The sequence below is a fragment of the Bufo bufo genome, chromosome 11 (genome assembly GCF_905171765.1).
Source record: "Bufo bufo chromosome 11, aBufBuf1.1, whole genome shotgun sequence".
Taxonomy (NCBI): Eukaryota; Metazoa; Chordata; class Amphibia; order Anura; family Bufonidae; genus Bufo; species Bufo bufo.
The window spans coordinates 91656889-91676317 of record NC_053399.1 but is presented as its reverse complement, the minus strand read 5'-3'; the positions used below and the strand labels follow the sequence as shown (position 1 = coordinate 91676317).

Below are 19429 nucleotides of genomic sequence, written 5' to 3'. Positions count from 1 at the left end.
TGGTCCCATTCACTTCTATGGGAGAGGCGGGGATTAGCGCTTGGTGGTGGACGGACCCTGGGAAATCTGGGGTCCTCCAGCCACAGCGCTCCCCGCTCCGTTCTCCATATACCTTTCTATCAGACAATGCATGGATACCAAGTATATCATCTGCTCAATACTAAGGAAATCCTGAAAATGTGACCTGCTGGTGGGCCCCTGAGGACTGGAGTTGAGGATCACCGCCTTACTTAGATGTTGAGTCACAAGAACCGGTTGCTTCTTCATATCACTCAGCTTCCCTTTCAAAGGTGGCCATAAACATTAGTTAGAGGTTGGTTGAACAATCATCTGGTGAGCGAACCCTTCGCAGACACGGACATACACCTTAGTCCATATTGGTCAGCTAAAAGGATTATTAGTCACATTTCACCATATGAATGATCATTTTGGTTGAAATTCTCCATTTTGATGAACTTTAGAATGGACACTGCTTGGCTGTGTCTCAATTGGTCAATCAGTTTCACAAATAGAATTTGCATTAACTCCTTTTGGGACATTTCTCACAATAACGTCTTAAATTGATTTAAATTGGACCTTGAGGTTTCAGCTACTCATCTGATTCCATTTGCTTTTGCCTTTAAGGGGGTGTTGTTGTTTTTTTGCCAAAAGTGAATTTGTGAGGAATTGTGAGTATTAAGGGTTATTTACAACTTTTGGGGACATTCTTCTTTATAATTGCATTGTACTCACTTTGAACTACAAATCATTTTTTCAATTGGTGTTTATTAAAAATGTTGAACCTATGTCTCTGTGCAGCCTTGAGATTCTCAAGTAGCAGGCTCTGAACGGTCACTCTGTTCAGTCAAGCAGCTCAGCTGATGGCTTATCTCTGAACTCCTGACCATTCCTTATGGCATAATAAGGCTTAAATAAGTGACATTTTAGTAATTTAGAAATAAGGTTTATTAGATGACCAGCACAAAGTTAAAGCTGGATATTTTTTTTTAATACAGACCAATTGAAAACATGATTTTTAGCCCAAAATGAGTAAAATGCAATCATAAAATAAAATTGCCCCAATAAGAGAGGGGGCGTGCCCACTACGCCACCAATGAAGATAATTAACCCATTAATTAAAATATAGGCGGCGGGTGCCAGCGGTATCACATACCCAGCATCTAAAAAGTCTTCAAAACACAACTTTTTGGCATATATATTATATATATATATGATGCAGCGGTTCGCTGGATTGCATGCCCTGTCAGAACAGGGCATGCAATCCAGCGAACCGCGGCTAATAACTCCACAGTGTTATAGTCACTGGTGGCAGCTTCCAATCAGAGCCCCAGCAGTGAGATCGCGGGGCTCTGATCGGTTACCATGGCACCCAGGATGCTACTGAATCCTTGGCCGCCATGCTAAGCTCACTGCTGCTGTGTGCACTATGCACAGGGCAGCAGGGAGAGTGTAAAGTCCTATACACCCTAATAGAGCTCTATTAGGGTGAATAGGACAAAGGTTATAGGCTAATGGTTATTAAATTAAAAAAGAAAAAAAACCACCCAAAATATTAAGTTTATATTACCCCTTCCCAATTTTACATTATATATAATATATAATAAAAAAATACATATTAAAGGTCCAAACTAATAAAATATTAAAAATGATCCCCTACGCTGGAAGAGGTTATCTCTGACGCTCCGGGGGGGCAGGAGCACACACCTGCCCCAATCTAGATCCAAGCGCGTCTTCAAAGCTCGCCCCTTTGGCTCTAGAAACCAGTCCGTTCGAGACAGCCCCCTCCGGTGGCTCTCAGGACTCCCGCAAGAAGCCTTCCTTTACACCTCCGCCTCCCTGGCGTCCGCAGGCACAATTCCAGGGGAGTTCTGCCCGCCCCACGGCTCCCAAACAGTTCTCCGCCTGAAGGGGCGCCCCCACCGCCTGCTCTCCTTTCAGCAGGTCTGGAGAGCTCACGTTCGAGACGCCTGGACCCTGAAAATTGTAACTTCTGGTTACAAGAGAGAATTCGCTTCCAGGCCTCCAGAAAGTTTCTTCCCTTCTCGGGTTCTGGGTGATCCGGCCCGAGCCCCGAACCCTTTTACAAGTGGTCTTTTCCCTTCTGGTCCGGGGAGTAGTTGCCCCAGTTCCTCTGGAGGAACAGGGTTCTACTCAAATCTCTTTGTGGTGCCAAAGAAGGAGGGATCTGTATGTCTGGTCCTAGGCCTGAAGCTCTTTAACAAGTCCCGTCGGGTGCGGAGGTTCCGGATGGAATCCCTCCGCTCCGTTATTGCTTCTTTTCCAGGGGAGTTCCTCTCGTCAGTGGACACCCGGGACGCCTATCTGCATGTCCCTATCGCAGAATCTCACCACAGATTCCTGCGCTTCGCCATTGGCGGCAGTCATTATCTCTGGTGCCCTACCTGGACGACATACTGATAAAGGCCTGCAGCAGTTTGGCTGGCTGATCAGCTTCCCGAAGTCCTCTCTCCAACCTGCCCAGAGGGTGACCTTCCTGGGGATGATTCTGAACACCATAGCAGCCCGGGTATTCCTTCCGGATTACAAGTTCTCTCGGATACGGGAGTCGGTGTCTCGCCTTCTGCATTCTCCGTGTGTCTCCATCAGGGAGTGCATGCAGGGTCTGGGGCTTATGGGGGCCTCCTTCGAGGCTGTTCCCTTTGCCCAGTTTCACATTCGGCTGCTGCGACAGGCGATCCTGTCCTTCTGGGACAGGACATCGAGGGGTCTGGACTCTCAGATCCGCCTACCGCCTCGGGTTCGCATGGGACTCCCGTGGTGGCTGTCCCCTCAGAATCTGGCTTCAGGGAGATCCTTCCTCCCAATCTCCGATGCTAGTCTCCGGGGTTGGGATGGCTTTTTCCGGGCTCGGACGGTTCAGAGGGTGGGTCAGAAGTGGAAGCCCGCCTTCCGATCAACATACTGGAGCTCAGAGTAATTTTTCTCTGTCTCATTGGACCCCCCTCCTAGCGGGTCTCCTGATAAGGGTCCAGTCGGACAATGCCACAGCTGTGGCCTACATCAATATTCAGGGCAGAACCCGCAGCCGGACAGGTGATGCAAGAGGTGAAAAGAATCCTCCAGTTAGTCGGAAGCCCATGTTCCAATATGGTCTGTAGTGTACATCCCAGGGGTCGAAAACTGGACGGCAGACTTTCTCAGCCGCAACAGGGTGGATCTGGGAGAGTGGTCTCTGCATCAGGACGTATTCGAGGACGTCTGTCGACGTTGGGGCCGCCCGGACATGGACCTGATGGTGTCCAGGCTCAACAACGAGGTTCCCACATTCCTGGCCCGAGCTCGGGATCCTGAGGCGTACGGGGTGGACGCTCTGGTGTCTCCATGGCGAGACTTTGCGCTCATCTGTCTTCCCACCACTGCCTCACTCCCAAAGGTTCTTCGCAGGGTCGCGGCGGAAGGGATCCCTGACCATAATCATCGCTCCCGATTGGCCTCGCTGCGCCTGGTTCTCAGAAGGCACTCGGATGCTGGCAGACATTCCCTGGCCTCTTCCTCTCAGGGAGGACCGGCTGTCTCAAGGACCACTCTTCCACCGGATTTTACAGCCGCTTCGTTTAACGGTGTGGCTGTTGTGACCTCTATCTTGGCGTAGAGGGGCTTCTCGGACTCTGTCTTGAAGTCCATGATAAGAGCCAGGAGACCAGCTTCCTCCCGGATATACTATCGTACCTGGAAGGCCTTTCTTGCCTTTTTGCGAGAAGTTAGGTGTTTTTTCACTTCGTTTCTCCGTTCAGGTGATCCTCTCTTCTCTCCAGTCGGGTCTTGAGATGGGAATGTCCCTGAGCTCTCTGAAGGGTCAGGTCTCTGCTCTGGCCATTTTCTTTCAGCGGTCTCGGTCTCTGCTCGGTCCGGTGAGGACCTTCCTACTGGGGGTGGCGCATTCGGTCCTTCCCTTTGTCCCTCTCCAACCCCCCTGGGATCTGAACCTGGTCCCGTCTTCTCTACAGGCGGCTCCTTTGAGCCCCTGGGGGACATTTCCCTGAGTCTTCTCACCTGGAAGGTGGTCTTTTGGTGGTCATCACCTCTTTCTTGAGGGTATCGGAGCTGGGCGCCCTTTCCTCCAAGGGACCCTTTTTGGTCTTCCATAAGGATAGGGTCGTACTGCCCCCAGTCCCTTCTTTTTTTGCCCCGCTCCGGCGAACCCCAAGGAGCGCGCTCTCCATTCTATGGATGTTGTTCGTGCTTTGCGGGGGTCCTGTTGGTTACTGCCCAATTTCGCCGCTCGGACTCCCTTTTTGTGGTTCCCGAGGGGCCTCGTGAGGGTCTGGTGGCCTCCAAGGTCACTGTGGCTCGGTGGATTCGGTTGACTATTACCATGGCCTATCAGTCCCGCGGTAGGGTTTCCCCTAGCGGGGGTTACCGCGCACTCCACTGGGGGCCTCCTGGGCTAGGCGCAATCGAGCCTCTACATCACAACTTGGGACGTCCCATGGTCTGTGTCCCCCAATGGAATGGGCGAGAAAAGGAGATTTTTTGTGAAACTCACTTGTAAAATCTTTTTCTCGTCTTTTCCATTGGGGGACACAGCTCCCACCCATTCTTGTCTGTTACAGGAGGGGTTGGTTCTATTCTATTGGGACCTTATGGTTTACGGCCTGATGGCGGTATTCCTCGGTTCTGTTTAATTTGTTAATATTTGTTTTTTGTCTCCTTCTCCTACTGCTTTTGCACGCACTGAGGTCCTCCTGTTGGAGCATGGGGGTATAGCCAGTGGAGGAGGAGCAGTTTTTTTTCTTATTTGTATAGTGTCTCCTCCTAGTGGTGGCTTAAGCTATACCCATGGTCTGTGTTCCCCAATGGAAAAGACGAGAAAAAGATTTTACAGGTGTTTCACTAAAAATATATATATTTTTTTTTTCCTTTTTCCCCCCCCCCCCCCCCCCATGTCCCCCCAAAAAATAGGATAGGAATGTTAGGATTATGGGTCGACTTTCTATAAAATGTGGAAAGCATGCAGGTTTTCTGGTCTTTTTATTATTTTTCGTGTGGCATTGAGTGTCGCAATACGTTTTTATGGTATCGAAATTGAATCAAAATGTTGGTATCTTGACAACCCTACTTCTAAACGTCTTTATGGCCTACTCTCCTCCCTTCAGAGACAGCCTAGCCAGTTTTCCCCTCCATTGTTTGGAGAGTGCTAGTCCTACGCATCTCCTATGCAGCGTTTGATATGCGTGGGTTTACTACAAAGATTCTCTTCCTTGTCCAGAGTCTCGTCACATACAGTACATCTCACAAGTGGGGAAGTTGTAGGATTTTTTTATTTAAAAAAAATGTGTATGTTTAAAGTACGTAATGCTTCACTTTTCTTCTGCCCGTGATCCCCAGCCCTGGTAATAGCTTCTGAGAGTTCCCATCTTCAGTTTGGTCAGGGACCCCATCAGAAGCTCTGCACGTGCCTGGCTATTGATCAGCGGGATTACTCTATTTCATCTGTATTGATCATGTAATTGCTTGATCTCAAATCTCATTTAGACGTTGCGTTCCTTCCCTATTGCTTTTCACTTTCTTTGTTACTTTCGCTGCTCCAGCATCGTGACCAATTCAGTAATGTGAGTGGGGGAGGGAAGATCCTGGCGGCTTGCCTTGGTATGCTTCAGATGTATTAATTACAAAGTTGAAGGTTCTGCTGTTTTTTAAAGGAATTGGCTTTTTTTTAACTGCTGCCTGTTTTTTGTTGCTTCCATATATTGTATGTAGCTATAAAGGCAGTTATCTATAGGTCCCATCACTGTCGTAAAAAAACCTAAAGACCCGTAACAGAATACTTTTTTCCACACCAGACTAATGGTGAACTCCTTGCCAACATGTTGGCTTGTAGTCGGTGAACTGTAACTGTGGTTTACATTTGTAGATCGAAGTCCATCTGTGTGGGTAATGGCAATCAACCGAAATTAGAACTCTTGACCACCTGGATGTGAAGTGATCCCATGCACAGACAGCTAGCAGGTATCTTAGTGTTGAGCAATTGAAAAATGTTAGGAACCTTTCCTAATCGCTCGCCACCGCTCTAAACTGCTCCCTTTGCATTACATGACCATTTGTCATGACACAAGAGGAGCAGGTAAGTGCCATGGTCACGTGCCCCCTTTGTCAAAAGGATGTTGATATCAGCTCACCAGGGAGATGAGGTGAGCTGGATGTGGGAAGCTAGAGACCCAACACAGCAACAGGGACCAGGTAAGTATTATCTCCAGTGTGGGTCAGCCACTCTGAGGTCTGATATGTTGTATAACTTTGAGACTCCTAATTTTTTTACCTTTCATGGTAAAAATCAATGTTCTTAAATACACCATGAGCTTTATAGTCCATGCTCAAATTCTAGATGGTCTCATTTGGGTGGCATCAATCCTTACATTGCAGACTATACATTGCCATAGGATATGACCTGACCAACTTCACCATGTACGTTGACCTAGAAGAGAACATTCAGGTCTACGATTATTTTCACTTCTTGAAGATAACCTTGTGTGATATTAGAGAAGACACATCACTCCAGTTCTAATCCTACCAATTAGAATTAATTCCCAACTAATTGGCAGTCAATATTTTTAGAAGCTTAGGCTGGTGGGTTTTTGCTCAAATTGGTATCCAAAATGGAAGCCTCCAGACGATTATTGAAAAAAATGCAAGTCCTTCTTAGTTGTCTTCCTTCCCCTTGGCTCGTCCTTCTCAAGATCTACAACCATGGAACATATAACCTCTAACCGTGACGATGTTGCAGCTATTTTTGTACTTGGTCCTAGAACATCGGCCAAGTATTGAGTCATTCCAGTACTATGCAAATGGAGATGATGATAGATTCTATCCAGGAGGTGGAACTGATCTAGAACATTTGTTGTTTGAGTGGCTGATTCACTAAGAAATTGGTTTATTCCTCAAATCCTCTTGGAATCCTCTTATGAGTCACTGACCTTTTGAGAGACCTTTTATAATTTTAGCAGATACTATGAGGTTGGCATCCCTGGTCTTACGAATATGTGTATAAAGATTTACTTTCCCGCCCCAAATGCATGAGTAATATTTATTCTGTGATTGTTACGGGCATTCTGTACGAGTGACTAATACTGGCTTCGGTGTAATGGAACCATGTTAAGGAGGAATGAAGACCTCTTGTAAGAGGTTAAAACGGAAGCCTTAATAATGTTAACCATCATAGTCTCCTATTTTCATTCTTATCTTTTTATACCCGGACTGTCATTATATAAGGAGGCATCCAGTGGTTAGGAGAGGTTTCTACATCATCTGGATTCTTTACTGTAAGGGCAGTAAGAGATTATGGAACTCTGACCAAGGTAAGTTGTCACCATGTGGTTGCTAAAAGTATTTTAATGGGGCCTGGATGTGCCTCGTGAGTGTAATATGACATCTTGTAAATCATTGGTCCAGGGATTTGTCCTGAAGAAGCTTTTCTTTTTAAGATGAGGAGAATGAGCCTTTACGTCGTGGGAGTTTTGTCTTTCCTTGCATCATCCTTACACGGCAGTAGACTAAAGTAGAAGAACTTAAATTATTTGTTCAATCCCACCTATTTGGATTACTATGATAAGGCCCTCAATCTCCCAGAAACATCACCTGTTTTGTCTACTGGCGGATTCTAGTGTTGCAGATGGCCATCGTCAAGAGTAGGTATTTTTCTTGGAAAAATAGGTTTTTCAAGTCTCATGCAATATAGGCCTAATGGACTAATGATGTGTGAACAAACACATTAAAATCAATGGGTAAGTGTGCTGTCTGTGGAAAAGGCGGATAGCATATTTCTGTGAAAAACAGATATGAACAAGGCCTTAAAAACTTCTAAAAAAAGGGATCATTTATCAAACTGGTGTAAAGTAGAACTGGCTTAGTTGCCCATAGCAACCAATCAGATATTACCTTTAATTTTCCAAAGGAGCTGTCAAAAATGAAAAGTGGAGTCTGGTTGCTATGGGCAACTAAGCCACTTTAAACCAATTTGATAAATGACCCCATATGTGTCTCTCTGGTTAGGGATTACCACCATTGTGGGGGAGATTTATCAAAACTGGTATAAAGAACAAACTGATTTAGTTGCCCCAAGCAACCAGATTTCAGGTTTCATTTTTCAAAGGACCTCTGAAAAATGAAAGAAGAAATCTGGTTGGTCGATGGGCGACTGATAAATTTGTCGTCCCTGGCCCCCGTGTGTCATTTCACAAGGAAAGTGGGCAGAGGGATTGTTGTTGGACATGTCTGCAGGATCAGACTACACATGTTTGTAGTCTGTTACCATGGAGATAAAGAGGTCTCCACATGAGCTGTCTCTGTTCTTCTTCCTTTTTATTCCTTCAAGCTCTGATTATTTTTATTTGGGCATCTATGGTGATGCAGAAGCATGCTAGAGAAGTGATCTGCCACCCCCAATTTACTGCCTGTGCAGCTTGAGGTGGCCATACACCTTTTTCTAAAGTTGATCAAAATGGAAAATTTCAACCAAAATGGATATTCAACGGCTGTTTTAGCCGACCGATTAAGGACCATTATCGTTGGAAATCAAGTCTGCTGTGTTTTAAGGTTTTCGGCCGACAATCCGGCAAAAGATATTTCATTTGTGAATGAAAGATCGTTCTGTGAAGAAATGTTCCCAGAAAGATCTTTCATCCATGGCCCAGTTTAAACAACTGTGACAGAAAATATGGACTAAAATGAGTTTTGTTTACTAGATAATTGCTCAACTGCTGTTCAACCATCAACCAACAACTTCTCTGTAATCTGTGGCCACTTTTAGACTTCAGCATGGATGATGTAGCTCTCTACTTCATCTGGACCAAGAGTTTCTCGATGCAATTCTTTCACAACAAAGTATAGAGATTCTACTATGAGACTTATCCTTTTTATTGAATTTCCAGTTCTTCTCATTAATGGCCGCCCTATAGGTTGTCCTCCTCCACAAATTGACAGGACAGCCGATGGGCATATTGTTTTTTGTTTGTTTGTTTTTTACTTTGGGTGGGGAGCAGTAAATATGCCTTCACAATATGTTCTATAGTGTGTAAAAGTTTTCAGTCTAGGTAACTCTGCCTGGTCTTCATAAACACGGGAAGGTTTGGGTGCGGGGGGTGCAGTCATGGAGCCAACACCTAAATCTGCCTGGAATGAGTTCATTACTCAGTCTGTTTGCTTGGATTGTTATTGATCCTAGGCTGTCACATTTCATTGGTGCTAATGGGATATGAAAAGCCTTCAGTAACCAGAGCGGCCGTCTCCCTCTCCAGCAGTATAATCCCTCGCCTCGACTGCGTTTTTATGCTGGGCTTGTAGTTTTTGGATGCTGCTCTTGGCCGCTGTTATTCCTTAATAGCAATTATAACACCATAATGGTTCAACAAGCATCTACCTGCCTAACGTGGAATAGAAATGAGATAACATTTGTCTGTTTAAGGTCTAACTCTTGAGATACTTGGCACACTGGTCTTCAGAATGCAAGACTTTTTTTTGACCCAGTCACCACTTAGGGATTTGAGGTGGACATTTCTCTTCAGTATCTATAGTCCTAATCAAATATACTTGTATACATTTCACCCTTGGTATGATAACTCAACAAAAGAACATCACTTTGATGGTTCCCCTTTAGGTATTGAACCCATGGCTTCCAGACTAGAAGCCTTTAACCCCTCCTCTTATTTGATGGACTCCTTGACAGTCCAAGTTTCTTCAATATATATAATTTGCAAAGGGATAGAAAACCTAACCTATAGCATTAATTGCTATTTTTAGGAGGCAACATGGACCTAAAATTAGACTTTTTGAAGAAGACAGTGGTATGATGCCAGTTATCACATGGCCCATAATTTTTAAGATTTGACCATCCATTCCACTTTGTCTCCGTATCCAACCTTGGCACAATAGTCCAAATGTATATATTGTATAAACTACATTTTGATGAAGCCACTGAGAGCCTTCATTTCATGGCCTCCAGGTTCCAAGGCCATAATCCTAAATCCTGTTTGTGTGGCTCTGTTTTCAGTCCAGGTTCCTCCTATAAATAGAAAATGGTAGCCGCTGAATATATTGGTAGCGTTTGTCATCATTGGTGATGGTAATCTCTGTGAACCTTACAGCTGGTGAGACAGTTGCCCTTTACTTAGAGCCTCCTTTGTGTTTGAGGCACAATAGTGGTCTACGTCTGATACTGGACATATTGTCGTTGGTATCTCCCCCACAGATAAAACTGGTCAATGTATAACTTTAAAAAGATGGAATTTGATCCAGTAAGTTTAATTCAGTGGTAAGAGGTTTTGACATCTCCTTGTAGACCTTGTAATATTGAGCTCTTCTCAACCTTCAGAGGCAATATTTTCAGATGCCTAGCGCCCTTTGATTACATTTTCAACTTCCATCATCTTGTGCCCATGACATTCTTCTAGGGAGTGAGTAGCCCATCAACTTCCTCCTTCTGTGTCGAAGACTCTGTTCTTTTGACCCCTTGAGTTGCTTTTTGGAGGGTTCTACTGTAAAAATGATTCTGTCCTGATTGTGTATATCCATTTTTTACATTAATCTACTTACGATGCTAATGGCTAAAGTAGTGGCCTATTTTCTACCAAATCTTCATTCAGGGAGTAATGTTTGCTTATTCTGGCACAACTGGTGACAAGAAAACTGCTTCCATTCAACGTTGTCAATGTCCTCAACCATGTCATGGACCGCAATGTAGGATCCATCATATGATTGATATGGCACTGCCCTTCGTCTCCCGTTTTAAACAAAAGCCAGAAAACAGATGTGAACAGAACCTAAAGGAGAACTAAGGCACACCTGAAAGCTGTTTCATAGTTTAGCTAAGTAGGCTACCTGCTGCTCCTTTACCCATGTGTCCCCAGACAAATGTGGGTCCACGTTGTCTCCTTTCCAGCCCTACTGACTTCATAAATGGTCAGAACGCATTGGTGCTGCACCCACATGGTATTCAGGTGACATCCAATTAATTTCACTCCAAAACAATTTCTAAGCCTCAGGGTGACGCAGGTTTAGTTCGATGCACTTGGTGTCAATAGGAATTAAAATGAAACCGTAGCCCCCAGAGAGAGAGGGAGTCTGACGACGAAATAAATGAGAATTAGAGCCGCAGAGTATGATCGGGCCTCCGATCAATACTGATTCAGGGCAAAGGGTCGCCTGATAATGCAAGAGCTTTATCCTTTATTAACTTAGTGTCAAGCCGCCTCACTTCAAGGGTTAAAGTATCTGCCTCAGAACCCCCCTCTGGTCCACTGGGACTGCACACTGGGTTATCATTTTAAGTAACTCTAATGCAGCGTGTGATGGAAGGTGCCACTCGCTGGTGACAGACAGATCTCCGCAGAACAGGCGAGAGACTGGAGCGCTCACCTCCGAAGGTAAGACACTGCACTGGAGTCCAGACAAGAAGGGAAGGGAACGGGGAGTTTTCATAGCAACATAAAGTTCCATTGCCATTTAGATGTTATTTTCATTTGCAGTGTCTTCATTTTATATTATTTTTGTTACTGTCTTTCTATATATTTTTTTTCTTTTCCATTACAATGATTATATTTAATATATTTTTTCAATTTTCTATTCTTACTCTAATTTCGATTTCATTGATTTTTATTTTTTCTATTTTAAAAGATTATTTATTTAGCATTTTTATATATGTATAATTTTATATTATATAATTTTTTTATTTTTTTTTGTTTTGTTTTATCTTAAACCCAACTGGCTTAGATGAGTGGTTATTACATTTATGTGCAAGTTTAGGATTATAGACATTATACTGAAAATGTACTTGGCAATATACTGTTCAAACCGTATGCACATATTGTACCTGTATGTACTCTTTGTAATTTTTGTTGTACTTTTTTTTTTTTTAACCTGAATTGGAATTGCTATTCCCTAATTCCTATTTATTTATTTTTTTCATATTCTTAACCTTTTCAAAATGAAAACAATGTCTTTGTATATAAAAAAAAAAACTAAAGGCAGCCATATTCTGGTATTTTCTTAAAACTTTTTATCCTTTTTTTCTAATGTTTTACAAAATTAAATTATGACGTTTCTTGATGAATGTAATGTAAATAATAAAATGCCTTTTTAAATTGAAAAAAATCTAAATCAAAAAAATTAAATCAAACTGATGCTCAAGCAGTAAAATTTTAAACTGATTATAAAATCTAAAACTATAATGTATTCTTGTGAAAATATAAATTGGACATCTGATTTTACTTTTTGTATTAGAACAGGGTTTTCTTTTTTGTTTTAGATGAGTGTAGTGAATATTAGACTCATTTATGTGTGCAGATTTGTAATATTGACCATGTGCTACTGTATCATGTCGTCTCAAATTTCCAAACTTTAGTTGTAATAAGATAATTAAGAGGCAATCTAATGTCAATGGAAAAATAAGTCCCAAAAAATCTACCGTAAATTAATAATAATAATTAAGAAAATCCTAACTATATAATAGTTAAAAAAAAAAATAGTAATCCCTAAAACAAACATGATTTTTTATTTATTTTTTTTAAAAAGGGGTTCTTCACCCTCGAGGGGTTCTGGCAGATTTTTTTATGTCATTTATGATTCATTTTTTAAAATAAAAAAAAGATTTCCAAAATAAATTAATTCGGTTCCCGTGTAGTGCTGTAGCTTACAGAGCCAATTACATGGTGGATTCCAGAATAAGTGAGCCTAGCCCTACTGACTTCTTACAAGCAAGGGGTTCTCTGAGAATTAAGAAAATGAAAATACTTAAATTTTACTTCATTATAAATATATTACCAAATACCTTTTATTAGTTATAATGGCTCGTTTTGTCCTGGGAGCAATCATTAGGAGAAATAAAATGGCCGCCATCCTACTAGTACACATAAAACCTGTCCTAATTACACAGGAAGACAAGTTAAAGAGCTGCACCATCTTCCTCTCTTACGTGTCAGGGATTATGATCCTGAATACAGTTTATTATGATCTTCAGATGAATATCTGTAGGAATGGAGTTCATTAGGAGACATGACGTAGTGGAGAGGATAGTGGGGTGTAGATAATGAGCAGCAACACTTGTATGCAGTCTCCATTACCACAGTCTGTCCTCTCTGTACTTAATGTCACCTCATGAACTCCATTCCTACAGATATTCAGCTGAAGATCTTCTCAGTTGTATTCAGGATCATGATTCCTGACAAGCAGAGCAGAGAGGAGGATGAGGCAGCTCTCTACCTCCGTGTTGTGAAGTAACTTATCCTTCTGTGTGATTAGGACAGGTTTTGTGTGTACTAATAGGACGGCGGCCATTTTATTTCTCCTAATGATCGCTCCCTAAACAAAATGAACCATTATAGCTAATGAAATGTATTTGGGAATATATTTATACAAAAGTAATTAAGTATTTTCATTTTCTTAATTCCCAGAGAATCCCTTTAAGTAATGAACATTTGTCAGTTTGGAAGCCATACCCAGCTAAGTGGGGCGGGACTTAAGAATGTCCTAGGTTTTAGAATTCAAATGTTAGAATGTAGGTGAATGTTCTCGAGCCAACCTATGGGGACAAATGATTTTCCATTCATATATGTGGCCTTCAGGAGGATGAAATGATGCCCTCTAATTGAACACTAAGAAGAATCGGCACAATACTACAGGATATAGACATGTCTTGGTGATATAGATGGACAGATATGAAATATGTCAAATGGCGGATAGATGTGGGTCCCAGCTCCAGCTTCATGCATATTAGATGAATATTGTCCGAACCCACAATTGTTGGTTGCGAGTGAAACCATCCAATGTGTATGTGGGCCACTTAACTCTTCCTCAACAGAAGATATTTGGGAAAGACTGAGCAGTTGGATTTAAACATGCTCGATCCTTTTCTTCTCAGGGAGATAAGCCATGACTTTGGCTGAGCATGCCCAAATGGGTCAACAATTATCTTGTGTATGGCCAACCTATGGTGAGAACATGAGTCCTTGACTCTGTCTCAGCCACCGATGGTTGGGGAAAACCTTTTATTGACTTAGATAAGGGTCTAAGAGGTGAAACCTTCTTCTATAAAACATTCCTTTTCATTATCCTGTGGAAGTCCTTTAAATTTTCTCTACATCTATGGCTCTGACATTAGGAAATCAATTCTGTGGACCACTTTTGAAGCCATGCCTTGTCCTTTAGTGGACTCTCTAGTAAAGTTTATACGAGCCCCAAAAAACTATGTAGAAGCTGTATCAATCTACAGCTATGGCTCCCTCTAGTGGTTACACAGCCAGACTGAATTTTATCCTTTTAGATCTGTGACTGCAAGCAAGTAAGCGCTGTAGATGGAGGCCCTCATTTCTTCGGTCCGTCAGAAATGTGCTTTTGAAAATATATACATACAATCTGTCTCCCCACCCCAGGAGAACGTTATTTATCCACGGTTAATCCCATCGCTCGTTGCCCTGTCTTTGCCTCCTTCAGAGGACCTCCCTTATGTTTTCTTACCTCATTTAGGATTTCTTGTCTGACCGGAGTACAAAAGCTTTATTAAATCCTATTTCCCCCAGAGACACAAAGCGAGGAAATGAAGGAGAGTCAGTGGAGGGGAGCACAGGCCTGCTGCACACAGACTGCAGTCAGGAGCTATGTATCAGGTGCTGGCATTCAGCAACGGGAGCGATGCCAAGATCACACAGGAATGGATGCCTTGGTAATTCCCTGCAAAACATACAGTAGGTGTGGAAGTGAAGCCCTGGCTGAGACATGCAGTTATTTATCTACAGGACGGCGTTAATACACTGACGTCAACCTACAAAAATAGAAATCCAACGTTATTTGTGTCTCAGGATGACATCTCTGATATCAGGTCACTAAAGATTTCCTGAAGCCACAAAATACAAAAACATACAACCTAAAAATAACCAAGAGCAAAATCAAACACATTCTGCTGCATAGGAGAAGTATTATAGTAGTTATATTCCTGTACATAGGAGCAGTATTATAGTAGTTATATTCTTGTACATAGGAGGCAGTATTATAGTAGTTATATTCTTGTACATAGGAGGCAGTATTATAGTAGTTATATTCTTGTACATAGGAGCAGTATTATAGTAGTTATATTCTTGTACATAGGAGGCAGTATTATAGTAGTTATATTCTTGTACATAGGAGCAGTATTATAGTAGTAATATTCTTGTACATAGGAGGCAGTATTATAGTAGTTATATTCTTGTACATAGGAGCAGTATTATAGTAGTTATAGTCTTGTACATAGGAGCAGTATTATAGTAGTTATATTCTTGTACATAGGAGCAATATTATAGTATATATATTCCTGTACATAGGAGCAGTATTATAGTAGTTATATTCCTGTACATAGGAGCAGTATTATAGTAGTTATATTCTTGTACATAGGAGGCAGTATTATAGTAGTTATATTCTTGTACAGAGGAGCAGTATTATAGTAGTTATATTCTTGTACATAGGAGGCAGTATTATAGTAGTTATATTCTTGTACATAGGAGGCAGTATTATAGTAGTTATATTCTTGTACAGAGGAGCAGTATTATAGTAGTTATATTCTTGTACATAGGAGGCAGTATTATAGTAGTTATATTCTTGTACATAGGAGGCAGTATTATAGTAGTTATATTCTTGTACATAGGGGGAAATATTATAGTAGTGCAGTATTATAGTAGTTATATTCCTGTACATAGGAGCAGTATTATAGCAGTTATATTCTTGTACATAGGAGGCAGTATTATAGTAGTTATATTCTTGTACATAGGAGGCAGTATTATAGTAGTTATATTCTTGTACATAGGAGCAGTATTATAGTAGTTATATTCTTGTACATAGGAGCAGTATTATAGTAGTTATATTCTTGTACATAGGAGCAGTATTATAGTAGTTATATTCTTGTACATAGGAGCAGTATTATAGTAGTTATATTCTTGTACATAGGAGCAGTATTATAGTAGTTATATTCTTGTACATAGGAGGCAGTATTATAGTAGTTATATTCTTGTACATAGGAGCAGTATTATAGTAGTTATATTCTTGTATATAGGAGGCAGTATTATAGCAGTTATATTCTTGTATATAGGAGCAGTATTATAGTAGTTATATTCCTGTACATAGGAGCAGTATTATAGTAGTTATATTCTTGTATATAGGAGGCAGTATTATAGCAGTTATATTCTTGTATATAGGAGCAGTATTATAGTAGTTATATTCTTGTATATAGGAGCAGTATTATAGCAGTTATATTCTTGTATATAGGAGCAGTATTATAGTAGTTATATTCCTGTACATAGGAGCAGTATTATAGTAGTTATATTCCTGTACATAGGAGCAGTATTATAGTAGTTATATTCCTGTACATAGGAGCAGTATTATAGTAGTTATATTCTTGTACATAGGAGGCAGTATTATAGCAGTTATATTCTTGTACATAGGAGGCAGTATTATAGCAGTTATATTCTTGTACATAGGAGCAGTATTATAGCAGTTATATTCTTGTACATAGGAGCAGTATTATAGTAGTTATATTCTTGTACATAGGAGGCAGTATTATAGTAGTTATATTCCTGTACATAGGAGCAGTATTATAGTAGTTATATTCCTGTACATAGGAGGCAGTATTATAGTAGTTATATTCTTGTACATAGGAGGCAGTAGTATAGTAGTTATATTCTTGCACATAGGAGCAGTATTATAGTAGTTATATTCTTGTACATAGGAGGCAGTATTATAGTAGTTATATTCTTGTACATAGGAGGCAGTATTATAGTAGTTATATTCTTGTACATAGGAGCAATATTATAGTAGTTATATTCTTGTACATAGGAGCAGTATTATAGTAGTTATATTCTTGTACATAGGAGCAGTATTATAGTAGTTATATTCTTGTACATAGGAGCAGTATTATAGTAGTTATATTCTTGTACATAGGAGGCAGTATTATAGTAGTTATATTCTTTTTTTTTTTTGCACATTTCTTTATTAATTTTTGTTACATACATGTGACATCAGAGACATATCCAAAAGAAACATGTCATGTAAACAAGGCATTAAGTAAAATAAATACAGTATCACATACATTAAATTGCAAGCCGTATAGCAATTGTCAACGGTCTTTGAATGAAACCGCAAATAACATACCCCTCCCCCTTCCCCCCTTCTCCCCACCCTCTCCTCGGTCTGTTGCCCCCCTCCCCCCAAATGCCTAGTAAAGTGCCTGTAACTACCAGAAGTCAGAATCAACCTATCTACTCTTAACTGTCATGGTCTTACCTTCTTGCTGTTCTCCTTCGTTTGACATGTGCTGGCGGCCATCTTGGTTTCTGGGTTTCTTGTAGCCTTCCACCCTGCGGCTCCTCCTTCCCACTGGGAGGAGCTGGATGCCTAGCTCATATATATAGGAGGTCTGTGGCTTCAGTTCCTTGCTTGGTCCGCCTGTGTTCACATGCTTCTAAGATTGCTGCTGCTTCTGGTTCCTGATCCTGGCTTCGTCTGACTACCCTTCTGGTTCCTGATCCTGGCTTCGTCTGACTACCCTGCTGGTTCCTGATCCTGGCTTCGTCTGACTACCCTTCTGGTTCCTGACCCCTGGCCTCTCAAAGACTCTGCTTCGGTTTCACCATCCGTTTGGACTTTTGCTTTACAGCTTCATTTTCAATAAAGCCTTCTTATTTTCACTTATCTCTTGTTGTACGTCTGGTTCATGGTTCCGTGACATTAGGACCAAGCCATGAATTCTGACGGTACAGGGCCATCCTCGCTACCCATGCTGGTTGCCAGACTTGATCAGCAGGATCACCTGTTGGGCCGGTTCGCTGTGGCGTTGCTAACCCTGCTTGAACGCACGGCTCATTTCGCTCCCGTTGCCGATGGGTCGGTTGTCGCTCCTACTGCCGCTCCGGTTGTTGCGCCAGAGTCTACCCCGAGACCTGTTGTTGCGCCTGCGGTGTTTCGGGGTATGACCGGTTCTGCCCCTCTTCCACGGCGCTTTGGGGGAGAGCCAACTCAGTGCCGAGGTTTCCTTAACCAGGTGGGCATTTATTTCGAGTTGCTGCCACATGCCTTTCCTACTGAGAGATCAAAGGTGGGCTTCTTGATCTCGCTGCTCTCGGACAAGGCCTTGGCCTGGGCCAGCCCTTTATGGGAGAACAACAATCCGGTGGTTGCCGAGTTTTCCGGTTTTGTTGCATCTCTTCGGAGGGTATTCGATGTGCCGGCTCGTGCTGCCTCTGCTGCGAAGCTCCTTATGTCCATCAGACAGGGTTCACGATCCGTAGCTGAATACGCCATTGAGTTTCGTACCCTGGCAGCAGAGGTGGGCTGGAATAATGAGGCTCTGGTCGCTGCTTTCTCTCGGATGCCTTGAAGGATGAGGTTGCAGCTAAGGACCTACCAGTGGAGCTCGAGTCTCTTATTTCTTTCCTGATTTTGATTGACACCAGACTCAGGGAGAGACCTTCCTTTAAGGAGAGCCTGCGGAGGTCTTCTAACAGATTGGCGCCTACGTTTGCTGTCCCACCCGTGCCTCCCTCTCCTCCCACGCCTCCTGGGGATGACTTGTCTGGGGGTGAACCCATGCAGCTGGGGTTTGCTCGCCTGTCCGAGGGGGAGAGGGTACTCCGGAGACGCGAGGGCCGATGCATGTACTGTGGTCTCGGTGGGCATTTTCGGTTGGCATGTCCGAACCGTCCGGGAAAACGCTCGCACCTGAGATCCTGTCGGGGGCAGATCTTGGGTGGAGTCTCCTCGTCCCCGGTTTCCCGTGTTGACAAACCACTGATCACTGTTGTCCTCTCCTGGGTCGGGGGCTCGGTGACGACCCAGGCGTTGGTGGACTCTGGTGCTGGTGGTTTGTTCATTGATAGTGTGTTCGCTGCCGCCAATTCCATTCCTCTGCAGGCTCGAGGTTCCCCACTGGCTCTTGAGGCGATAGACGGCAGACCCCTTCTGCCGCCACACGTGACTCATGAGACCCTTCCAGTGGGGATAGCCATTGGTGCCGTTCACAGAGAGTCGGTCTGCCTCCAGGTTATTTCGTCTCCACACTACTCGGTGGTCTTGGGGTACCCCTGGCTCCAGAAGCATAATCCGACTTTCGATTGGAGATCGGCCGAGATCCTCTCGTGGTCACCGCAGTGTGGGGCTAGTTGCATCCATGGGTCTGTCAAGTTGCTGTGTACTTCCTCGGACTCTCTGTTGCCTCCTGAATACGAGGAGTACCGGGATGTATTCGATAAGGTGCGCGCGGTTGCTCTACCTCCGCACCGCCCATACGATTGTGCCATAGACTTACAACCTGGTGCCGTTCCTCCTCGTGGCAAAGTCTATCCACTGTCGGTAGCGGAGAATGAGGCCATGGAGGAGTACGTGAGGGAGGCGCTTTCACGCGGACACATTCGCAAATCCTCGTCCCCGGCAGGGGCTGGATTTTTCTTTGTGAAAAAGA

At 42.8% G+C, this 19429-nt stretch overlaps 1 protein-coding gene across 1 annotated transcript in view; it reads left to right on the top strand.

Moving 5' to 3' along the window:
• The first annotated feature begins 6122 nt into the window (after positions 1-6122).
• LOC120981562 (ETS translocation variant 3-like protein) overlaps positions 6123-19429 on the top strand; it is a 30491-nt gene continuing 17184 nt past the window's right edge. Inside the window, exons 1-2 of the mRNA XM_040411101.1 lie at positions 6123-6201; positions 7231-7316. Coding sequence (XP_040267035.1) covers positions 6123-6201; positions 7231-7316 — 165 coding nt within the window. The remainder of the gene's footprint in view (positions 6202-7230; positions 7317-19429) is intronic.